This window comes from Ahaetulla prasina, chromosome 2 (assembly GCF_028640845.1).
Source record: "Ahaetulla prasina isolate Xishuangbanna chromosome 2, ASM2864084v1, whole genome shotgun sequence".
NCBI lineage: Eukaryota > Metazoa > Chordata > Lepidosauria > Squamata > Colubridae > Ahaetulla > Ahaetulla prasina.
In genome coordinates this window covers 171,097,551-171,120,767 of record NC_080540.1, presented here as the reverse complement: position 1 = coordinate 171,120,767, position 23,217 = coordinate 171,097,551, and the positions used below count along the sequence as shown (strand labels likewise).

The window sequence follows — 23,217 nt, the reverse complement described above, 5'->3', positions numbered from 1 at the left end:
TTTCATACCATCTTGCTATCAAGGATCCAATGTGATATGCCATAATTGCATATAAACACTAATACCCTAACACATTGGGGGGCAGGGCAGAATCCTTCAATCATTTGAAAAGTAAAATCATTAAAAAGTAACTAGGTTATGAAAGGTTTTTATCTACCTTTAAAAAAAACTGCTTGAAACTCATTGTAACTCTGAAAAGAATGTTCCATATGTAGAACAGCAAGATGTTTCTGCAACCATTGATCACACTTTTCAAGAAAATATATTTTAACGGTTGCCTAGTAGCAACAAGGAATGAAAACGCTCCTCCCCATTGATTGCTCTGTTTCTCCTAACAATTGGCAAAATGCTTTTATCTTACTCAGTTGGCTATTCACTGGTGCAACCAAAACAATCTGGAACTGAACACACTCAAAACCGTAGAAATGGTGGTAGACTTTAGGAGAAACCCTTCCATACTTCCACCTCTCACAATACTTGACAACACAGTATCAACAGTAGAAACCTTCAAATTTCTGGGTTCTATCATATCGCAAGATCTCAAATGGACAGCTAATATCAAAAACATCATTAAAAAAGGACAACAAAGAATGTTCTTTCTGCGCCAACTCAGTAAGCTCAAACTGCCCAAGGAGCTGCTGATCCGATTCTACAGAGGAATTATTGAGTCTGTCATTTGCACCTCTATAACTGTCTGGTTCGGTTCTGCAACCCAACAAGAAAAACACAGACTTCAGAGGATAATTAGAACTGCAGAAAAAATAATTGCTACCAACCTGCCTTCCACTGAGGACCTGTATACTGCACGAATCAAGAAGAGGGCCGTGAAAATATTTGCAGATCCCTCGCATCCTGGACATAAACTGTTTCAACTCCTACCCTCAAAACGACGCTATAGAGCACTGCACACCAGAACAACTAGACACAAGAACAGTTTTTCCCCGAAGGCCATCACTCTGCTAAACAAATAATTCCCTCAACACTGTCAGACTATTTACTGAATCTGCACTACTATTAATCTTCTCATAGTTCCCATCACCAATCTCTTTCCACTTATGACTGTATGACTATAACTTGTTGCTGGCAATCCTTATGATTTATATTGATATATTGACCATCAATTGTGTTGTAAATGTTGTACCTTGAACGTATCTTTTCTTTTATGTACACTGAGAGCATATGCACCAAGACAAATTCCTTGTGTGTCCAATCACACTTGGCCAATAAATTCTATTCTATTCTATTCTATTCTATTTCTTCCTGCCCCTCAGGTTAGTTCTTTTATCCCCTTGAGCTACTCCCCCTTCTTAATTCTCACCTGGTTCTTAACATGAGTTTCCAGGCCAATGGAAGGAGGGGATTTTGGACTTTCCTAGCAGATCTTTTGAGGATGAGTTTTGCTTCATGGCTTGAGAAAAGGAAATTGGGAACTATCCCAAAGGTGCTTTTTCAAGAGGCTTCTTGTTTTTCTTTGAAGGCATTTCATTTCTTACTCAGGAAGCTTCTTTAGAGATGAAGAAGCTTCTTGGATGAGAAACAAAATGTCCTCAAAGAAAAACAAGAAAGTCCAGTTGCGTCTTGAAAAAGTACTTTGGGACAATTATGACCTGGATGACTAAGAATCTCCATAGACAACTGGGAACCCCTTCTCCATTCCACTCTCTAGGAATCGTAGGAGGAGTGTATGGAATGGTGGAAAAGAAAGGCTGAAAATAACTGAAAAAGCTTTAAAAAAAGGGTGTGGCTTCAGAACCATTTCAGTAGTGTCTGCTACAATTTTAGAATGTCAGCCATTGTGATAGAGCACAGGAAAGATCTGCATTCCACAGTTGGAATGCTGCATCCAGTTCTGGTCACCACAAAATAAAAAAAGATGTTGAAACTCTGGAAAGAGAACAAAGAAGAACAACAAGGATGATTAGAGGTTTGGAGGCTAAAACATATGAAGAACGTTTGCAGGAATTGGGTATGTCTAGTCTAGTGAAAAAGACTAGGGGAGACATGATAGCAGTGTTCCGATAATTGAGGTATCCAGACCTTCTTTAAAGTAATGGACCAGCATCAGCTCATCGGCTCATACCAAGACAAGATGGTTTTACTATTTTCCAAAGCTTAGAAGGCAGGACGAGAAACAATGGATGGAAACTAACCAAGGAGAGAAGCAACCTAGAACTAAGGAGAAATTTCCTAATAGTGAGAACAATCAACCAACGGAATGGCTTGCCTTCAGAAGTTGTGTGTGCTCCAACACTGGAGGCTTTCAAAAAGAGACTGGACAGCCAATTGGCTGAAATTGTATAGGGTCTCCTGCTTGAACAGGGGATTGGACCAGATGACCTCCAAGGTCCCTTCCAACTCTGCTATTCTAGGTTCTATTTCCTCCCAAAGGATTGATTGCTTCATTGTAATAATTAGCTCATCAGGAATGGTTATAACCCTGGAAGGTAGAACACACTTACTATATTATTTGGAACAGCTGGAGGAGGAGCATTCTCTGTTTTTCAGACCTCTGGCAGTCGGCAAAGTTCACTGCTGGAAGGTGAACTGAGTCAGGATCCATAGTTCTTGTTGGTTTAGGCATCTTGTAAATATGCTGCTTCCTAATCTTGGCAGCAGATAAAAGCAAAAACTGTAATACTGATTGTTGCTTTTATTGGTCATGTTGTTTTGCTCAGATTTTATTTTTTCTCTCTCAATTATCAAGATGCTTCGAATAATTAATAGGAAAGTATATATTAAAATTTAAATATTACAAGTATTCAGTGAAGAGCCCAATTATCCTCAGTAGAGCCAGACTGAGGAAATTTAGACTGACTGGTGATACGTCAGCAGAAATCCTTAACTCAGAAATCAGCAACCTGTTCTCTTGTATTTATTTGAGCTATGTCTTCCATGTCCCCTTGTCATGTTTGGCATGATGGGAGATAAAATTAAGCATTCTGGGAGGGTATTGCTGCTGGAACTCCTTTGCCATTTTAGCTAAAGATGCTGGGCTAGAAACCGTGACTTCTAGCCCTCCCCCAACTTGTGACTCTGGACCAAGAGTGGGCTCTATTACATTTCTATCTCCTGCTTTAATTCAGTGGCAAAAGCATAGGTTCCATATGGGAAGCATTGATCTCTCTCAAGCCTTTTGATGTTAAAGGGTACCCTTGCCTTTCCAGCCGCTGCCAGCCAAACATTTATGAGCCTTTTTCTTCTGAAGGTTTCCACACTCCAAATACAATGAAGCCAACCAACCAGCCCTTGTGTGCAGTGTTCCAATGGAACTCAGTTCACTGTGACCTCAGCTTCTCATTGTGTCCTTGAGAATTGCTACAGATTGCATCATCTCTTTGTACCTATGAGCTGATTCTACCAGCAGGACAAGTGATGATTTGTAAGGGGAAGTATCTTCATTCACTTCCCTTGTGTCTGTTTTCCCACTAATCTAGTCTTAGTTAAATTAATATCTGTGTTTAACAGACGCTACAGTCATGGAATTTCCTGTGGTCTTTGATCCAAATATTTTCCTTAACTTTTCTAGATTAGCTAAGGTCAGCTAAATGCACTCAAACAATCCTTTCTGAAGGTGAGTAGCCTTTGTAAATTAGAATTATAGTGCTGGAAGAGGCCTCGGAGTTCTTCTTGTCCATCTCCCTGCTCAAGGCAGGAGACTGTATACCATCCTGGTGAAATAGTTGTCCAGTGTGTTCTTGAAAACTTCCAGAGATAGAACACTCACAACTCCAGGAATTAAGAATTGACAATGTTTACTTATGGATCAGACTGTGACTCACTAAAAACAATTCCTTTTCCACACACCTCTGTATACAGAGGAAAGCTGTCCCTATGCTGTATGTGGCACTCAAATCTTTGAGGGCTTCCAAAATTACAGAAGCAAAATTGATATAGAGACATTTTTTAAAAATCCACTGTTCCTCCTTTTTCATGTGTATGTTTTTCATGTGTGAAAGGTAATAGCTTTCCTCTTTTCTGCTAGGTACTTAAATTACTTTTTTTAAAAAAAATTCCTTTGACAATATATTTCGTGAGACATCAACTCCCCTTCTTGTGTGTCCTGGTCTCTTTCTCAGAGCCTGATTTTTTTTAAAAAGTTTTTTTCCATCAGATGGATCTTGAATCTATGAACCAGGATGCTCTTGAAGTTTCTGATTTAGCATTTTAACGCAGTGATTCCCAAATCTGAGTAAATTATCCCAAATTTGGTAAAAGCCATAATGACACATGAACCTATTGCCTAATCACAACAGGAAAGTTTAAATAAGAACTTTCTGGTAAGTGGTGAAAACGTCTTTTTGTTAGGAGGTTTTGGGGTAACAAAAGAAAAAAGTGTGGGTAACAAACGAAGCTCTATTCTAAGAGCTTTAAAGGTTGCTGTCTACAATCCCTTTCCATGCTGAGTCAAAGCAATGCTTGTTAGAAAAGAAAGCATATTCAAGCTCTTGCCTGTAAGGGTGGATGGAGATCACTGCTTGAACTGGTGTCTTGTGTGATTTCATATATGACGAATGTATGTGCTGGGAATGTGTCCCATCCTGAGGAGTTCCTTGATTTGCTAATGTGTGAGATTAGATGGAGATGTTGACTTGCACCAAAGCGGTTTCGAGATGATGTGACCTTGTCTTTCCTTCATGTGTGGTCCAAACCTACCAACTAACACGGCATCAAATCCTCATGACCAAAAACTAACTCATACTTGATACATACTTTAGCCTTTTGCAGTCCAAGTAACAATGTGTTTTCTTGACTTTCATTTGTATAATTGGAGTGCAGAATCACACAGGAAGCAGCCAGGAGCACTAAACCATTATTTTGCTGTGTTAATTTTTGTATTAGCATGCCATGTAATACCAGCTGTTACAGTTTATAGGTTATGGCTTAGCTTGTAGCCTGTTGTACAAAGTCAACTGTGGCTTATTCAATAACACAAGAGTTTAGTAAATATGTCTTAATACAATGCTTAAACCCTGGTAACACAGCACCATCTTCTTCCCCTGTGGTTGTAATTACTATTGTGCAAATATGAGGTATAACTCGTCATTTTTTTTTGTAGTTTAAGTTTAATATTTTCACATTGTTCAGTGACTCATATAGTGACATAGCAATAGCAAGAACATTTATATTATGCCTAATGGCATTAAATTTATCTCCCACTTATAATGATTTCAGGGATAGATTAGTATTTGGTTCTTCCAGATTGCAGGAAACAATTGCTTAGAAAATTTACATGCATAATTTGATTTAGCTATAGAATTGCCAGATAATCCAGAGCTACCAATATGGTACTGCTTCCATGTTAAAAATTGAGATCTTAGTCTAACAAAAGTGTAGTGCTGCTTTGTCGGTCACGATGTGAGGGCTGCAGTCTTTCCTTCCAAATTGCTTTCTAGACGTTCTGCTTCAAGGCTCAGGGCTTTGAGGCCGCTTTGGGTGTGCTCGGTTTGGGCTTTTCACAGATGTAAAAGCTTTCGGATGAGCAGATGTAATCATTCCATTCACCATTAATCCAAACTTGGCCACAGTCCTCATCACGACCCTGGTAAGTGTTGGGTTCACCTGTCTTCCAATTCCTGAGATGGAAGCAAGAGATGGTGCAAGTTTTTTTTATCTCAAATAGTCAAAAAATAATCTCAAATTCAATAAATTTATCTCTGGAGGCATCAAGCTATTGTTTCCTAAACATTTATAAATAGTAAACATTTTACTAATAAATGTTTCTAAATCAAAGTGGAAATTCCTCATCAGTCTCACAGTGACCGACTCCAAATCACATTGCCTGGAAATAAATGGATTTATGTGGCTTATTTTAGGTCATGTGATTATAGGATTACAAGTCTAAAGGATGTTGAGGAACATTATGTTGCTATGAGTGATTGCTGGTTGAGTTCACACATCATGTTAAGCCAACATAAAATAATTTTATAGCTTGGTATGATGTTTGAAGCCAGTCTTTCACTTATTATTCATGTATTATAAAAAGAGCCACAGTGGCGCAGTGGTTCGAGTGCAGTACTGCAGGCTACTTCTGCTGATCACCAGCTGCCAGCAGTTTGGCAAATCGAATCTCACCAAGCTCAAGGTTGACTCAGCCTTCTATCCTTCCGAGGTTGGTAAAATGAGGACCCAGATTGTTGGGGGCAATAGGCTGACTCTGTAAACCGCTTAGAGAGGGCTGTAAAGCACTGTGAAGCAGTATATAAGTCTAAGTGCTATTGCTATTGCTATTCTGCCTTTCAGAATTCAGAGATATTGGGAAAAAACTGGAATTGAACTTGAGTTTCTGGTTCATGATGGGTGAGCAAATGGTAGCCATTCAGTTGGTGATGAACCACAGTTCCCAATATAACCCTCAACCTTGACAGTGCTGGCTGGGCAGCTGGGAGGTGAAGTTCAGCAACAGTTGAAAAGCCACGTGTTCCCCAACTCTAACAACAACAACAACAAATATTCAGTGCTCACTGAAAGCCATTTCTGTAATTACTGCCATCCAACCATTTCCATTCTCCTTCTGTATGTTGGTCATGGAGACCGATCCAAAAACGTTCATTTCTGGTGCGAGTCTGTATGAAATTCTGCAAGAGAAAAATCCAAGAAATTTGAATGATGGCATTTGGACTGTGGCAGTGTAAGAATAAAAATGCTATTTCCTTTGTAACCATAAAAGAGAAGAAAGGAAAAAAATGGCACTCAAGTTGCTTCTTATTGTTGATTAGGAATCTGATGAATTTGATGATTGCTCATATGTTAAGATGGCAAGGCCTCAGCAGTCCTTTGAGGCCAAGGAAAGTTTCACAGGAAACCACTAGCCTAGGGGTTAGGCAATGTGACCAAAACCACAGAAGGCCTGTTTGACTATTTTTATAATTTCTATATTTCTATACCTTACTTATTTATTGTGTGCCAGCTTTCTCTTATGTAACTAAGTGAAAGCAAAGAAATGTATAAATATCTGCCTCAACTGTGTTCAAGCTTCCTCCACCTTTAGGAAGATCCGTCTTTATTCAGCTGAATAAACCCATTTGACTTATTAAGACAAACCCAGATTCAGTCCTCATCAAGTCACACCTGCGAACCTGCATAACATTATAAACTCTAGAAGGGAATGCCATCTGAACCAGAGCAAGGCACCCAAGATAGGAAACAAATGATACCTGAGCTTTATTCATGCTTGTTATGTCCTGGGAAGAAAATACACATCAAATTTGCAGGTATCCCATCTTACCTGTTTTCCAAGACTATCAATGATGACCAACCGTGACTGTTTGTGTTCACAGTCTGCCTTGGCCTCATGCCAGGGAATTGACTTCAGGGAGAAGAAGAAACATTTTCCACCAAAATATTCCCATTGTCTAGTGTCAGGACCACATGGGAACACTGTGCAACCGGAGGGAAAAAAAAATAAAGTCAAAAATTGATACTGACTTGGCTTGACAATGCATGCAAGATCAAGAAGACTGTTCTCATGATAAGGACTGTGTTCTGTCTCCTTCCCCACTTCGGAGTAATGAGCTGGCCTTCAGCCAGTGGATTCATGGCTCTTATCAGTCCTGGTAGAGAAATCGCAGCTGTTTGCCAAAGTTCAAACAAATGACTCGCAGAGTAAGACTTCAGCTCTCTTTGAAATGGTTCAGCTGATCTTTCGCTCCCTGTGGAGTGTGAGCAGTCCCAAAGCTCCTTATATATCCTGTGGGGTGGGGCTCCTGCCCCACCCTTCCCTTTGATGACGCCGCCTTTCTAATCTTCTGAAGCGCGGGTTAATCCAAGCTTGATTATTATTATTATTATTATTATCAGCTGGGTCTGAAGGCGTAGCCTGAGGAAGGGAGGAATCAGGGATGACGGCCTCATTATGTCCTCCAACTGGCCTGGTTCTGGCTCCTGGAGCTGGGCCAAAGGCATCATTGCTCCCGAGGTAAGCCTTACCGGCCCTTCCCCCTCACTCTCGGAGTCACTTTTGGGCATGGGGCCAAGTTCGGGGGCTGGAGTCACGACAGACTGATAAAAACAAGCTGCACAGACAAAGCTAGATATATCCTGCAGAGACATGCACTAAAGTAGCACTGTTTTTTGACCGTGGTTAGCAGAATTGTCAAAAAAAAAAAAAAAGAACCTGGAGCAGAATTGCCCCATGAAGTAGAGACCAAAAAGGGAACTAGAGAAACTTACAGTGAAAGTCGTGGCCAAAGGGATCCTTTGAAAAATTGACTGCCATCTTGTTGAATTCAGATGAAATTGTTGAGACTAAGATTGTAAAGGAAGGGAAAGAAATGCATGTTGGAAATCTTGCAATGTCACTCTTTATAGTAAGAACAGAATTGTAATCAGAAGAGAAGGGCAGATGACGCCTATCTCAGAAGCTGCTCTTGTAAGCCTGTTTCATTTTGGTCACTACAGAAATGTTGCTACTAATGGCCCTTTGGAATCTTCCTGGAAGAGAAGGCAAGCAGATAAAGCCCACCTCAGAATCTGTTCCAGTTGGATCGCCCAACAACATTGGGATCAGTAGTGGGTTTCACTTACCTTCGCTACTAGTTCGGAACTGCGCCTTTTGTGCATGCACGGAGCGTCCGTGATGACGTCTGGGTAGGTGGGTGGAGACTCCTGCCGCTGCCACTACCGGTTCGTCCGAACCAGGACGAACTGGTAGAAACCCACCACTGCTTGGGATGTTTTCAATGTTTCAGTGGAAACAATCTCCAAAGTTCTACTTAACGATGATTTTATTAATGAAAATGATGCACCTTACACAATGATTTGATAAGACTTTTCCCTGAAAGATGGCATTTATTTACAATAAATAAGAATAGAAGTGCTCACCAACAAAGGATACAATCCTATACTGTGTTGTATAGTACTGTTCTGCAATGGATAGTGTATACAAATGTGCTAACAAGGAGCAGCGGGAATGGCATTGGAGAACGAGAAGGAAATGTCATTGTGCCAGGGAAACTCAATTATTAAAAACTGTATAAAGTTAATAAAATTCCTGTATAAAACTATAAAATTCCACCAAACAACAATACCAAACAAGAACAAGAACAGCTGTTGGCAACTTCTTTGCAAGATTAAAGCTGTACTTACATTGCACATTTGTATATGATACCAACTTTCATATATCCCCAGGCTGCCTGATCTGGCTGTGCTGGTTGGAGCAACTGAGAATTAAAATCCAATATAACTGGAAGGCTCTATATCGGGGGTGTCAAACTTGCGACCCACGGCCTGGATGCATCACACATTGGCCATTCCCACCCCCGTTTTAGCGAAGGGGGGGGGAAAGTCACGATATGTCACGTGACAACAACATGACAACACAGGCTGGACACCCCTGCCTAGATTGAGGAAGACTGATCTAACCTGAGGTAAAAATAGTGGATTCCATGTCTGAGTTTCCTCAAAAACACATTTTTATTCCCATCTCAGTACCAGAGAGGCGTATAGAGTTCATAAAGCCAGGGTGCTGCTTACAGGTAATCTTTGACTTACAACTATTCACTTAGTGATTGTTTGAAGTTACAATGGCAATGACAAAAGTGATTTTTTTTATTTCTTTTTGTCACAATAGTATACACAAACAATTGTCATAGATAAAACAACATATCTTGAAGAATATATATATATATATATATATATATATATATATATATATATATATATATATATATATATATATATGTAAAAAAATATGCATCAACTATATCAATTTGATATAATGAAGGGAACAATAGGACAGGAACGGTAGGCACTTTTGTGCTCTTATGCACGCCCCTTATAGTCCTCTTAGGAATGGGGTGAGGTCAATAGTAGACAGTTTTTGGTTGAAGATTTTGGGGTTTTGAGTAGAGACTATGGAGTCAGGTAATGAGTTCCAAGCATTAACAACTCTGTTACAGAAGTCATATTTTCTGCAATCAAGTTTGAAGCGGTTGACATTTAGCTTGAATCTATTTTTTGCTCTTGTAATATTGCAATTGAAGCTGAAGTAGTCTTTTATAGGAAGGATATTGCAATAGATGATTTTGTGTGTTAAACACAGGTCATGTCAAGTCGACGGAGTTGTAAGTTTTCTAATCCCAGGATTTCAAGTCTGTTGGTATAAGGTATTTTGTTGTTTTCGGAGGAGTGAAGAACTCTTCTAGTAAAATATTTCTGGACTCGTTCTATTGTATTTATGTCAGAGATGTGGTATGGGTTCCAGACGGATGAGCTGTATTCAAGAATAGGTCTGGCAAATGTTTTGTATGCTCTAGTTAGTAGTGTAGAGTTTTTAGAAAAGAAGCTGCGTAAAATTAGGTTTACAACTCTTAGGGCCTTTTTTGCTATGTAGTTGCAGTGGGCTTTGGCATTAAGGTCATTTGATATGAGAACTCCAAGATCTTTGACAGGGTGGGGGTCGTCAGTTAGGTAATGTCCATCAAGTTTGTACTTGATGTTAGGGTTCTTTTTTCCAATATGTAAGACTGAGCATTTGCTGGTTGAGATTTGGAGTTGCCAAGTTTTAGACCAATCGGAAATTAAGTCGAGGTCTTCTTGAAGGGTAGAAGTATTATTAGTGGTATTAAATAGTTTGACATCGTCAGCAAAGAGAACACAATAACTTGAGATGAGGTCACAGAGATCATTTATGTATAGTAATTTACAACTGGTCCTCACACCAGTGGTAAAATTCAAATTTTTTTTACTACCAGTTCTGTGGACGTGGCTTGGTGGGCATGGCTTGGTGGGCATGGCGGGGGAAGGATACTGCAAAATCTCCATTCCCTCCCCACTCCTGGGGGAAGGATATTGCAAAATCCCCATTCTCTCCCCACTCTGGGGCCAGCCAGAGATGGTATTTGCCAATTCTCTGAGCTACTCAAAATTTCTGCTACTGGTTCTCCAGAACATGTCAGAACCTGCTGGATTTCACCCCGTCTCACACTCAGAACCATCTCCATGATCTCCATGATCATGTGATCAACATTTGGACACTTGCCAGCCAGTATGTATTTACAATGGTTGCAGCATCCTGGGATCATGCAATCACCATTTGCGACCTTCCCAGCGAGTTTCTGGCAAGCAAAGGCAATGGGAGAAACTGGATTCACTTAACAGCCACATGATTCACTTAACAATCATAGCAAAAAAGATCATAAAATCAGGTGTGACTCAGTTAACAATTGCCTTGCTTAGTAATGGAAATTCTGGACCCAATTATAGTCATAAGTCAAGGACTAACTGTATTAAGAAGCCTTCCTGAAATCTATTGGGGTGTAATTCCCAAGATCCCTAGATTGTTCAGGGAGTATCACACAGCTGGAAGATACAGTGCTGAGAAAGGCTGTTTTAGCTCAATGCAAATTTATCCAGTGTTCCTTTTACACATAATTTACCACAAAGATCCTCCATCTTGCTTTAGAGTCAACATTCGTCTGGTCATTTGAGCCAAAAATGAAAGAGGAAAAAACTGGAAACCTGCTCTGAGTTTTGCAGCTTTCCTTAGAAATTCCCTCTTTTATTACATGAAATATTAACATAACATAACATAACATCAGAGTTGGAAGGGACCTTGGAGGCCTTCTAGTCCAACCCCCTGCCCAGGCAGGAAACCCTACACCATTGCAAAACATAAAGGAGAAAAACATACCTTTGGAGAAGGACACCGCATAGCCAATGAAAATTAGCAAATAAGAGATTCCCAGTAGCACATAAATTGGAAAGAATGATCTTGAGATCAGGGTTCTTCCTCCTGTACATGAAAGGAAAGAATGAAAATGTAGAAATGTTACCCAATTAATGAGTAGGAATTTCTGTGGATGTTTCTATAGCAAAAAAGAGAATTAGCCTAAGCTATGTGCTTTCTCAGACACCTTATGTTTATTTCAACAATTTGTAGAATGAAGCTTTCATTAATAAATAGTTTACAAACCTTGTTATGTAGATGTACTGGATTCTATTCAGGTCTTCTCATTTATTTTTAGAATGGGCAATCTTTTTTAGGTTAAGAGGCTTATTTTTAATAACATGCTAGAAATTGCATTCCAAACTGTTGGTATGCCAGAAAAGCAAGTGGAAATTAAGTGTAAGTTGGTATATGTCCTTGATTTTTAAAATCATCATCAAATAGAGGGCAAAAAGTATTTCAAATTCAAATGAATTTCAATTTCAAACTGAGTTCAAGACTTATTTTCTCTTTATTCATTTTTTGGGAGGTGATATATCATTAAAAAGCCATTTTGATCTGTAATATAAACACAAAATAATTTTAAAGCTGTCCCTCCCCTATGATCACTAATTTATCGATGAAAATTAAACATTTTTGCAAATTATGCTTCATGTTGTACCAATTGAATTTTTTTAAACAAAGTTTCATATTCTTTACTTTTTGTGAGATTGATTCATCTCTCATGACTGGTAAGACAGAAAATCAGGGGAATTGTCTATGGCAGTGTTTCTCAATCTTGGCGGCTTTCAGATCTGTAGACTTCAACTCCCAGAATTCCCCATATTGGGTAGAGAATTCCCCATTCTAGGTAGAGAATTCTGGGAATTGAAGTTTGCACATCTGAAAGCTGCCAAGATTGAGAAACATTGCCATAGACAAGTCCCCTGATTTTCTGCCAGGGACTATGATAGCCCATAGACTGAATACTTAGCAACTTACTGACAAAGCACCCACGTCTAAACAACATTTGCTTAAGTAATTTTAGAGTCTTACTGGCATCAGGCCAGGAACAATTTAAGGGGTTTCCAGTATGTGTATGAGAAAGATTGTATGAATATGTACATGTGTGTTTAAATAACCTTCTCTAGGTTATAATATAATAAGTTATTTTTGCAACACTATCCTAAAAATTGATGCAGTTTGATATGGTGGTTAAGATACCAGGCTAGAAACCAGGAGGCTACGAGCACTAGTCCGCCTTGGGCATAATGTCAGCTGGAGATCCTTGTACTAATCACCCTGTGTCAGCTTTGTGAAGCAGGCAAGAGCAAACCACTTCCAAAACCATACTAAGAAAACTGCAGTAACTGGTGCAGGCAGTTGTCAGGAGTCAAACTAGCTCGACACACGTTTAAACCACCCTGAAAGATAAACTAAAATGAAAGTTTCCAGGTCATCTTTCCATGGCAAAACATGAAAGTCACAGTCCAAAAGTTCAGCTCTCTATTAAGCTCTGCTGAATCTTGCAGTGATCTGGATATGTGCACAAAGCTGCAACCTAAACAGTCCCATTTGTCCTAATGGTAAGTAAATAAATGCCTTATTGACTGTCCTGCTGGAATTTGCATAGTAGGAGAAATGGGCTTCATTCTATAGTAATGAGTCTAGTTCTACATTTTTAGCTAGCTAGATTTTTTTTCAAGGGGTATTTATTTATTTATTTATTTATTTATTTATTTATTTATTTATTTATTTATTTTATTTGTTCGCACTTTTATATTGCCCTATCTCCCTAGGGACTCAGGGCGGTTTACAGCCAAGTAAAACATATATATATATATACAGAATAAAACAACAATTTAAAAAACTTATTAAATAGGCCAAATATTTAAAATAGAAATATAAATAATAAAACTCCATTAAAACCAGATTTAAAATTTAAAAAATTCTAGTCCAGTCCTGCGCAAATAAATAGATTTAAAATTTAAAAAATTCTAGTCCAGTCCTGCGCAAATAAATAGATGTGTCTTAAGCTCGCGGCAGAAGGTTCGAAGGTCAGGAAGTTGACGAAGTCCTGGGGGAAGCTCGTTCCAGAGGGTGGGGGCCCCCACAGAAAAGGCCCTTCCCCTGGGTGTCGCCAGTCGGCACTGCCTAGCCGACGGCACCCTGAGGAGTCCCTCTCTGTGAGAGTGCACGGGTCAGTGAGAGGCAATCGGTGGCAGCAGACAGTCCCGTAAGTAGCCCGGCCCTATGCTATGGAGCGCTTTAAAGATAATTACCAGAACCTTGAAGCGCACCTGGAAGGCCACAGGCAGCCAGTGCAGTCTGTGCAGGAGAGGTGTTACATGGGAGCCACGAGGGGCTCCCTCTATCACCCGCGCAGCCGCGTTCTGAACTACCTGGAGTCTCCGGGTGCTCCTCAAGGGGAGCCCCATGTAGAGAGCATTGCAGTAATCCAGGCGAGATGTCACGAGAGCATGAGTGACCGTGCATAGGGCATCCCGGTCTAGAAAGAGGCGCAACTGGCGAACCAGGCGAACCTGGTAAAAAACTCTCCTGGAGACGGCCGTCAAATGGTCTTCGAAAGACAGCCGTCCATCCAGGAGAACACCCAAGTTGCGCACCCTCTCCATTGGGGCCAATGACTCGCCCCCAACAGTCAGCCGCGGCTACAGCTGACTGTACCGGGATGCCGGCATCCACAGCCACTCTGTCTTGGAGGGATTGAGCTTGAGCCTGTTTCTCCCCATCCAGACCCGTACGGCTTCCAGGCACCGGGACAGCACTTTGATAGCTTCGTTGGGGTGGCCCGGTGTGGAAAAGTACAGCTGAGTATCATCAGCGTACAGCTGGTACCTCACACCGAAGCCACTGATGATCTCACCCAGCGGCTTCATATAGATGTTGAACAAGAGGGGCGAGAGAATCGACCCCTGAGGCACCCCAAAGTGAGGCGTCTCGGGGCCGACCTCTGCCCTCCCGTCAACACCGTCTGCGACCGATCAGAGAGATAGGAGGAGAACCACCGATAGATGATGCCTCCCACCCCCAATCCCTCCAACCGGTGCAGCAAGATACCATGGTCGATGGTATCAAAAGCCGCTGAGAGGTCTAATAGGACCAAGGCAGAGGAATAACCCCTATCCCTGGCCCTCCAGAGATCATCCACCAACGCGACCAAAGCCGTCTCAGTGCTGTATCCGGGCCGAAAGCCGGACTGGAACGGGTCTAGATAGACGGTTTCCTCCAGGTACTGGGGTAATTGACATGCCACCACACTCTCTACAACCTACAACCTTTTAGTATGACTAATTTACAAGCAAAGCTTTTCAAAACAATTAGCAATTTGCCCAAATGGCTTTTACAAAGCAAATAATAAGTCATGCTGATCCAACTCAAGGCTGGAATATGACTGTTAATAACAGGATTCCATTGCCTCAACTAGATCACCTCTTTTGCTGTTATCTACACTGGAAGATCTCTTCACATGGCTGAATGAAGTCTTTTTGGTCAATGTAAAATACAATAGAACCTCTGGTCATAACCATAATTTGTTCCATAACTTTGGTTGCAAACCAATTTGGTCGTGACCTGAACCTAATTTTGGAAATTTGGCACTTACAAAAAAAATGGCGTGGAAGGAGCCACGGGAAAAAAAATGTGCATTTTTTGGTCAGAACCTGATTTGGTCGTAGTCAGAAGCACTTATGATCAGAGGTTCTACTGTATATGGCAGGGGTCTGCAAACTTAAACACTCAAAGAGCCATTTGGACCCATTTCCCACAGAAAAGAAAACACCGGGAGCCACAAAACCCTTCCTGGGCCTGACTATTTCTTGAGTGGCCACAAAACGAGCATATGTAGTTGAATTAAATATTCTGTTTTCTTCTGAAACTTTTCTTTTCTTGGATTTATCCATGGTTGGCCTACCGGGATTGAAAAGGTCAATAATTGCGTGCTGGCGGGTGTCGCACATTGGTGGTTGTGATGCATATTTTGAGTGACAGGGAGCCGCAGCAAAGAGCCACATGCGGCTCCAGAGCCGCAGGTTACTGACCCTTGGTATATGGCACCCTCAATATGCATCAGGACCACATCATTTATCTTTAGTATATTAAATATACTTCTATGCTACTGCAATAAGAAAAGACCCTTGGTAGCTAACAGAGCAACTAAAAGTCAAATCATGCACAATATCAATAAAACAGCCATTAAAACAATTGAAAAATTGAAACTGTACAATATATATTTACCTCCATTCGTGTACAATGTATGCTACAAAATAAATAAAAACAGAATAGCAATATTCACATTAAAGGAAGGCTCTTTGAAACAGTTGAGTCTTGAAGAGCTTCGGAAGCACCAGCAGAGGGAGTAAGTCTGATCTCTATGGGGAGGCTGTTGTTCAGGGTCAACCTCACTAAGTAAATTAGATTCCACAGGCTAAAACTATTTTTATTCAGACTGTTATGAGTCTTCCTCCTTTTTATAACTTTAGTGAATTAGGGAAATGTCTGTGTGAGCTGCCTCTGAATGTTATCTCGTAGTTTAGCACTCAAGCAATGCTTTTTGCCTAGGTAATACCCTGTTTCCCTGAAAATAAGACATCCCCTAATAATAAGTCCAATAGGGCTTTTGAGCGCATGGGCTAAAATAAGCCTCCCCTCCAAAAATAAACCTTCCTCAAAAATATTTAAACGCAGAGCTGAAAATCAGGTAAGGCAGCAAGAGGAGCCCCATCTTGCTCCACGTGCCCAAAATAATAAGACCTTCCCAAAAATAAGGCCAAGCGCTTATTTCAGGGTTCAAAAAATATAAGACAGGGTCTTATTTTTGGAGAAACATGGTTAGTTTGGTGGCCAAAATTGTGGAACACCTTTTGGGAAAAGTGTATTTTGGAGGTTTGATGGCTAATAACACCACTTTTTTTTGAGTTTCAAGATAATCATATTCTACTGCTGGAATGGCCTGGGAATAGCCCAGACCTTAACCCAATTGAAACTGACTAAAGAAACTTGTTAATCAGAAGCGGCCCAGCAATAAAACCCAGTTAATAGAAGCAATAATTCAATCTTAGTTTCACATTATAACAGCTGCAGAACTAAAAGACTTGGTTCACTCCAAGGGAAAACCTAAGTCCGTAATTCATGCTAAAGGTTACCCAGCTAAATATTAACTGATATGGTGATAATTTTTGCATATCTTGTTTTTCAATGGTGATAATTTTTGTATATCTTATTTTTTCTAGGTGTTTCACTTTTCTCCTTTATATTGTAACTGCTATTCTTATAGCAAATCCTTCATAAAAGTTATTGCATTACATTCTTGATTATCTTTCCATTGATATATAATTTTATGGTATTACTCCAAAAAAAAAAAGTGGTTTTTATTAGCTAGTTTTAGAAAATACACTTTTCCCAAAAGGTTTCCACAATTTTGGCCAGTACTGTATATATCTCTGTCAAGGTAATCTTATTTACTCTGTACCAATATTCCTCAACCTTAGCAACTTTACAATGTGTGGGATTCAACTCCCAGTATTTCCTAGCCAGCAATGTTGGCTATTGAATGAGGTCTACACATTTCAAGATTGTGAGAAAGAGTTGTTTATACACACAATGTCAGTAATGCTACAGAAATGCAGCACTGCCTCACTTCAGTCCCCTGAACTTCTCAGGTGGGATTTGCAGCAGCTTCTTCCTGTTAGAGCTAATGGATCAGGCCAGTATTGACCAGAGTATGGAATCCTGAGGATACCTGGGTACCAAATCATATTGGGTGGGATTAGGAGTTGAGAGGAGCAAAAATTTAAAGTCTATTGCCACCCCCCCTCCAAACTCTTGATGCAGTTTGGAATTGTTGTGTCTAAACATGTCATTAAAAAAAACCATTCATGCTGCTGCTTGGATGCTGTCACCCCTCATTTTTCTTCAGATATTTCTAGCTACAGCACCTATTTGTTATTTTCTGGCAAATAGATAAATACTTTAGATAAGTGGGAATTTGGAAGTTTAACTTCTAGCAACTTATTTCTTTGAAACCTCGTTGCCTTCAAAGGAAAAAAAAAGACATGGGATTATGTGTGGGAAAAACAAATTAATGAAGGAACACTGAACATAAAATATGAGACGTCATATCAAGCAGGAAAATCACCTGAAGTATGGAGCATAAAAGAATTTTAAAAGCTGGACGTGGAAAGATCTTTACCCAGTGCTGAAAAGGCAACTGGATAGGCACCAGACAAACTTCTATCAGTTACTCTCATAAAAATGTTTTACTCCCTGGTTGCCACTCACCACACTTCTTGAGTCACCTGGAAAAGTGGCTTCAAAAAGCTGATTATGGAGAAACCAAGGGATCCTCCAGGATAAGTCTATATCTCAGTTAGAAAGACACTACATCCTGATTGGGAAGATAGATTGATACCTTTATATGTCCGGAAATCATCTGCAAATTTTTCTTCATCCATCTTGGAAAGCTGTGCACCTTTTGCGTTATTTGGAAACACTTCCCCAAATAGGGACTTTGTGGTTTTGCTGAAATTGCTCTACAGAATAAATAAATAATGGTTAAATATTAGCTCAGGGTGATTCTTAACGTTCCTGCCCTCCTGTCATCTCTTTTTAGAACATAGCCATCTTTCAAAACTTACTCCTTGCACCAAAATCACAATGTCCCCATATATGATGAATGGGAGAACTAAAAAAATCCTGCTAATGTCATCAGGTTTTCTTTAATTATATAAAAGGCCTATTCTTTGTTCTCATCCACCTAATTATAACTTCATAAGAGCAAGACCAGTGAATAATAACTTGCTGATTACAAAGAACTATAAACAAGCAAAGAATCCCACAAATTTCCTGTATTAACACTAGCATAGAGAACTGATTGGAACAAAATAGACGTCAATGTAATATTGACAAATGCATTCACTGTTATAGCAGTATGCAGCTCATTATTGTAATTTGCATTACAGTAATTTCAGAACAGTTTGTAAAGGCAGGCACACATAGGTACAAAGCCATGGTTTGCTTAAGCATTTTTGAAAAAAATAATAACATAATTGACTAATTTGGTTTCCTCAAACCAAAAAGTATAGATCACACTATGGCTTAATATGAATAGAAGTACAGAGTGCTTTGCAGTGATGAAGTCTAGAAGTGACCAGGATATTTACAAGTGGCCAGTTCTTATTTTCCAGGAAAGGACACAGTTGGCAAACCAGGTACAATTTGCTTACTTACAGTTAGCGGAGGTTAACAAAGGATCCAGCCTAGGTCAGAGGAAACTCTTTTAGATGTGTTCAAAATAAGAAGAAAATCTGTTTAGTGCAGATGACAAAAGAACAAGGAAGAGGTAGTGTAGCAGAGTACAAATGATAAAATGATAAAAGATTGCTTTTTAGATAACCGAAATGTATGAAGAGAATGGAAAGTGTCAAATCTCGACTTTGCAAGTTGTGCAAGTATTGAGATAGCCACAAGATTAGCTTGAGATAGCCACAAGATTAGCTGTTGAAAACGTAGGCAAGAAATGCTCCCCCCTCATCCTGGATATTTAGATATTTAGTTGCTTTAGCACAGCAACAGGGGGCTATAACCAATCAATGCTGATATGCTGTATTTCCGTGTTTTTTCTATTTTTGAAAAGTATATAACTGCTTGTTTTTCCATAAAGAAGTTGTTCAGATGTTGCTTTGGCTAAATTGTTCTGAAACTTTGTGCAAATAAATACAGCTCCTTTGATTCTGAGGTCTGAGTCTCGTTATTCCTGCAACAGTAGAATGGTTCAGATTTTGTTTCGGCTCCATTTTGGTAGCACCAGTAAAGAGTAAGATAGCAGCTTGAGCTGGATGGCAAGATTATCAGCAAATATTAATTTACCTTGAAAAAATTTCAAATCAGATGAAAAGCATTCCAACGGTTGGAAGGATCTTGCTGACAGTATGGTCAAACTTATGTTCATTTATCATGGAGAAATCCTAGAAAAATGGATGAAGGGCCAGACTACTGAAGAGATTAAACTGTATCTGTCTTTTAAAAGTGGGGAGATGTGCAAACCAGGCAGCCTGATAATATTTGGGGAGATTCTAGTTATATTAGTTAGTTGCACAACTCCTGGTGACTGTATGTGTAAATGCTGACCATCTCATTCCATCTGTAGTAATATCTTGTACCAGGGACAGTCCTATAATTTTTCTGATCCCATTCATCCACTTATCCATTGTCTTTCCTTTCCTCACCCTTACCAAGCAAATATGTTTTCTTCAAGTTCATCATCCAGTTGTGTCCAATGATGACCATCCTCCATGTGTAAAATCTTAATGTACTTGCTGCAAAATTATTGAGGGGACGCTTAGGAATGGGGCTTTTTTTCTATTTTTGTTTCTATTCCAATTCTCTAATTCCCATACCTCCTTCAAAGAAATCTTAACTCCCAAGAAAATAATGGAATGTGCTGAAATGAGCAAATTGACATTTGAAATTAGAGAACAGGAAGATAAACAATATTACAAGATATGGGACTTATTTTATCAATGGTACATTAAAAAAATATGATAATGAAGCTTGGTAGAGATCTTTACAATATAAGAATTGTAGAAATATACAAAATATAATATAAAGATGTATGATTATTGGATTGATTTAGGATGATGAAATGAATGATACAAATATACCGTAAGTTAACTTAAAATTTAGAACATTTTGTATGAAATGAGGGAAGAAATACCCATAGTTAAATAAATGATTAATGAGGATATATACTAGATTTATAAAATGTGAAATTAGATAAATTATAAACTATGAATATGGTGAAAATGCACAAAAGATTTGTAACCAACCAACACACTGTCTGTAATTGTAATTGAAGATGATATGTTTTCTATGTATGTCTGTTTAAAAATATTTTTTTATATAAAAAAAACAAAAAAAAAACCACCAAAGACATCTTAACTCCACTCTCTGATGGCAATGGTAAAATATAAATATTTGAATTATCATTTTGTGTATGTGTATTACTGCTTTGGGTAAAAATGTCCCTTTAAAAAAAACAATTTTCACCTATCACAACCATCTGCACATATCACAAGCAATTTAATTAGTTTCTTAATTTCTCTTCCATCTGAACTTCAAACAATGAACATGACTTTACACAGAAATTCTTGATCTGATATTCCCCTTTCTCTTTCAGCCAGCAGTTTAATTCTGTCTTTGTTAAAAATAGATAAAGGAGCACAGGAACAAGAGGGTATGTCATTAAAAATATTTGTATATCCATATTTTAAATTTATGTTGAATAAATATTTTATTTAAATACTGCTTTACTTAAAAATGCACAAGCTACATTAAAATTTTCTAAATTTTATCTAATCTCTATTTGTGTCTTCCATCATTAAAGACATTGTATACTTAAGCTGAAATGAAAGAAGATATAAATTACATGTTAGCAAATACCATCGTATTTTATCTGTAGTGCTTAGTGCCCTATTACTAAAATGGCTGCCCATTTCTGATAGCATGTTTTTATCGGTTGAAGGCTACCCTACTCCGGCAGTTCATTCACCACTTTAGAAGGCTGGAACACCCTGTCAATGGAGTCAGTGCTTACTATGATCTCTAATTGTTCTGTCTCCCTTTGCAGACACACACAGATAGTTGCTAAGAAGTTAAGTAGGTAACAGTAGACAAGATCATCTGTGCAAAGAGAGCTAGCCCGAATTAGTCTATTTGTATTTCAAGCAGCAATAGAATGGTACAAATTCCTTCCAAGAATTAAACTGTCAAGTAGTCAGCCAGTCCAAAAGTTAAGGGTTCAAGAACAAGTAAATAAAGGAACAAAAGTCACAAGCTGGAATGCTGAACAGTTGTTTCCAAGGAAGACTGAAGGCAAAGCAACCACATAAAGCTACATGCAGGTAGCTGGCTGCAATTAATCAGGCCTCACTCTTTGTCAAGTGAGGAGCCTCATTGACTGTCATTGCTCTGCTCACTGCAGCCTGTATCGAGACCTAGGAGTTGTGGGTTGTCTCTCTTAATCTGATTTTTCCAGCTGATCAAGAGATGCCTGTGATTGCCCAGCTTCCTCAGACAAATCATGGCTTGAAGATTCCTGAGTCTGACAGTTGAGACTCAGCTGGAAGGTTGGCAAATTGAATCAGTCTGAATCTGAATCTGAATCTGAATCTGAATCATGGCCCATGACACAAGTACATTTTAGATCACAATGCTGTAATAACTATGATAAACAGAAAGTTGATGGTTTGAAACCCAGCAAAAATGTCATTCTTAAAAAATAGCTATTTTTCTTTCCTTAAGATTCCTAGTTTTACCTGGCCTTTTTTTAAAAAAAAAAAAATCAGGTCAGTACCATTTCACTATTTTTTTCAGTTATTTGTGGTAGAAAGGTTCACCCTTGCTTTGTACTTTTTGAGTGCTGAAGATGAAACCTGTCTGAGTGATTGGGAAAATGATGAAACAATGAGCGGTTAAGACTTATTTTTTAAAAAGCACAAGAAAAGACAGGAAGCTGAGGAAATAAGAATAGTATTTTTTTTTCTGCGAATTTTGAATCAGCAAGATTCTATTTCAAGGAGACCTATGGTAAATATGCTATTACAGACCTCATGACAGTCTAAAGCAGGGGTGTTATACTCAATTTCATTGAGGGCCACATCAGGGTTGTGTTTGACCTCGGGGGGCCGGGGGGAATGGCCAGGGTGGGCATGGCCAGCTTAATGTCACTCAAGGCTCCATTTTTGGCCATGACGACCTCCTGCAGCCCTCTGCCAGTGAAAATGGAGCTCAGGGAAGCCATATGCGGCCCACCTGGGCTCCATTTTGGGCTGTGACGGCTTCCTGCAGCCCTCTGCCAGCAAAAATGGAGTTCGGGAGGGCCGCACACAGCCTCCCCGAGCACCGTTTTTGCTGGCAGGGGGTTTGCAGGAGGCTGTCATGGCCCAAAAGGGAGCCCAGGAAGACCATGCGTTGCCCTCTCGAGCTCCCTTTTCACTGGCAGAGGCACTACAGGCCAGTCCTTTGCTGTTTCCAGGGTGGGCCCATGGGCCGGATCTAAGCACCCCTTGGGCTGGATCCGTCCCTCGGGCCTTGAGTTTGACATCCCTGGTCTAAAGGATAGAAGGCAACAGTAAAAGTTGTTGTTCCGGTGTTTATGTTATTTGATGCTTTAACTTATTATACTAGACAACCTTGTGACCTATTGGGTCATCCTTTGACAGAAAGGCAGTGCAGTCTGATGTGACCAGAATGATCATTACAATTTTAGGCTGACCATATATTGTATCCCAATGGTGGATGGTCTCTGATAATCAAAGAATATACTGTATATCCTAAATAGAAAAATAACTGTAGTGGCAAATGAACTTCAATAAGTCAATATTTATCTACCTAAAAAGACTGGAAATCTTATATGGACTTTTTGCTGAAAGAAAAAAAAAGATTATTTTATTTATTTATTTATTTAATCATATTTGTATACCGCCCTATCTCCCGAGGGACTCAGGGCGGTTAACAGGCACTTAAAAACATATAAATACAGAGTAAAAAACAAT

At 39.4% G+C, this 23,217-nt stretch overlaps 1 protein-coding gene across 1 annotated transcript; it reads right to left on the bottom strand.

Annotated features, from left to right (window-relative positions):
* Positions 1 to 5,062: 5,062 nt before the first annotated feature.
* On the bottom strand, positions 5,063 to 18,967 carry LOC131192221 (hepatic lectin-like). The gene is made up of 7 exons (XM_058171186.1): positions 18,893 to 18,967; positions 18,075 to 18,195; positions 11,630 to 11,731; positions 8,170 to 8,244; positions 7,226 to 7,377; positions 6,463 to 6,575; positions 5,063 to 5,573 (listed from the first exon to the last, which is right to left on the bottom strand). The coding sequence occupies exons 2-7, from the start codon at positions 18,115 to 18,117 to the stop codon at positions 5,411 to 5,413; spliced, it is 648 nt and encodes a 215-aa protein (XP_058027169.1). The 5' UTR covers positions 18,118 to 18,195; positions 18,893 to 18,967; the 3' UTR covers positions 5,063 to 5,410.
* Between the last annotated feature and the right edge of the window lie 4,250 nt (positions 18,968 to 23,217).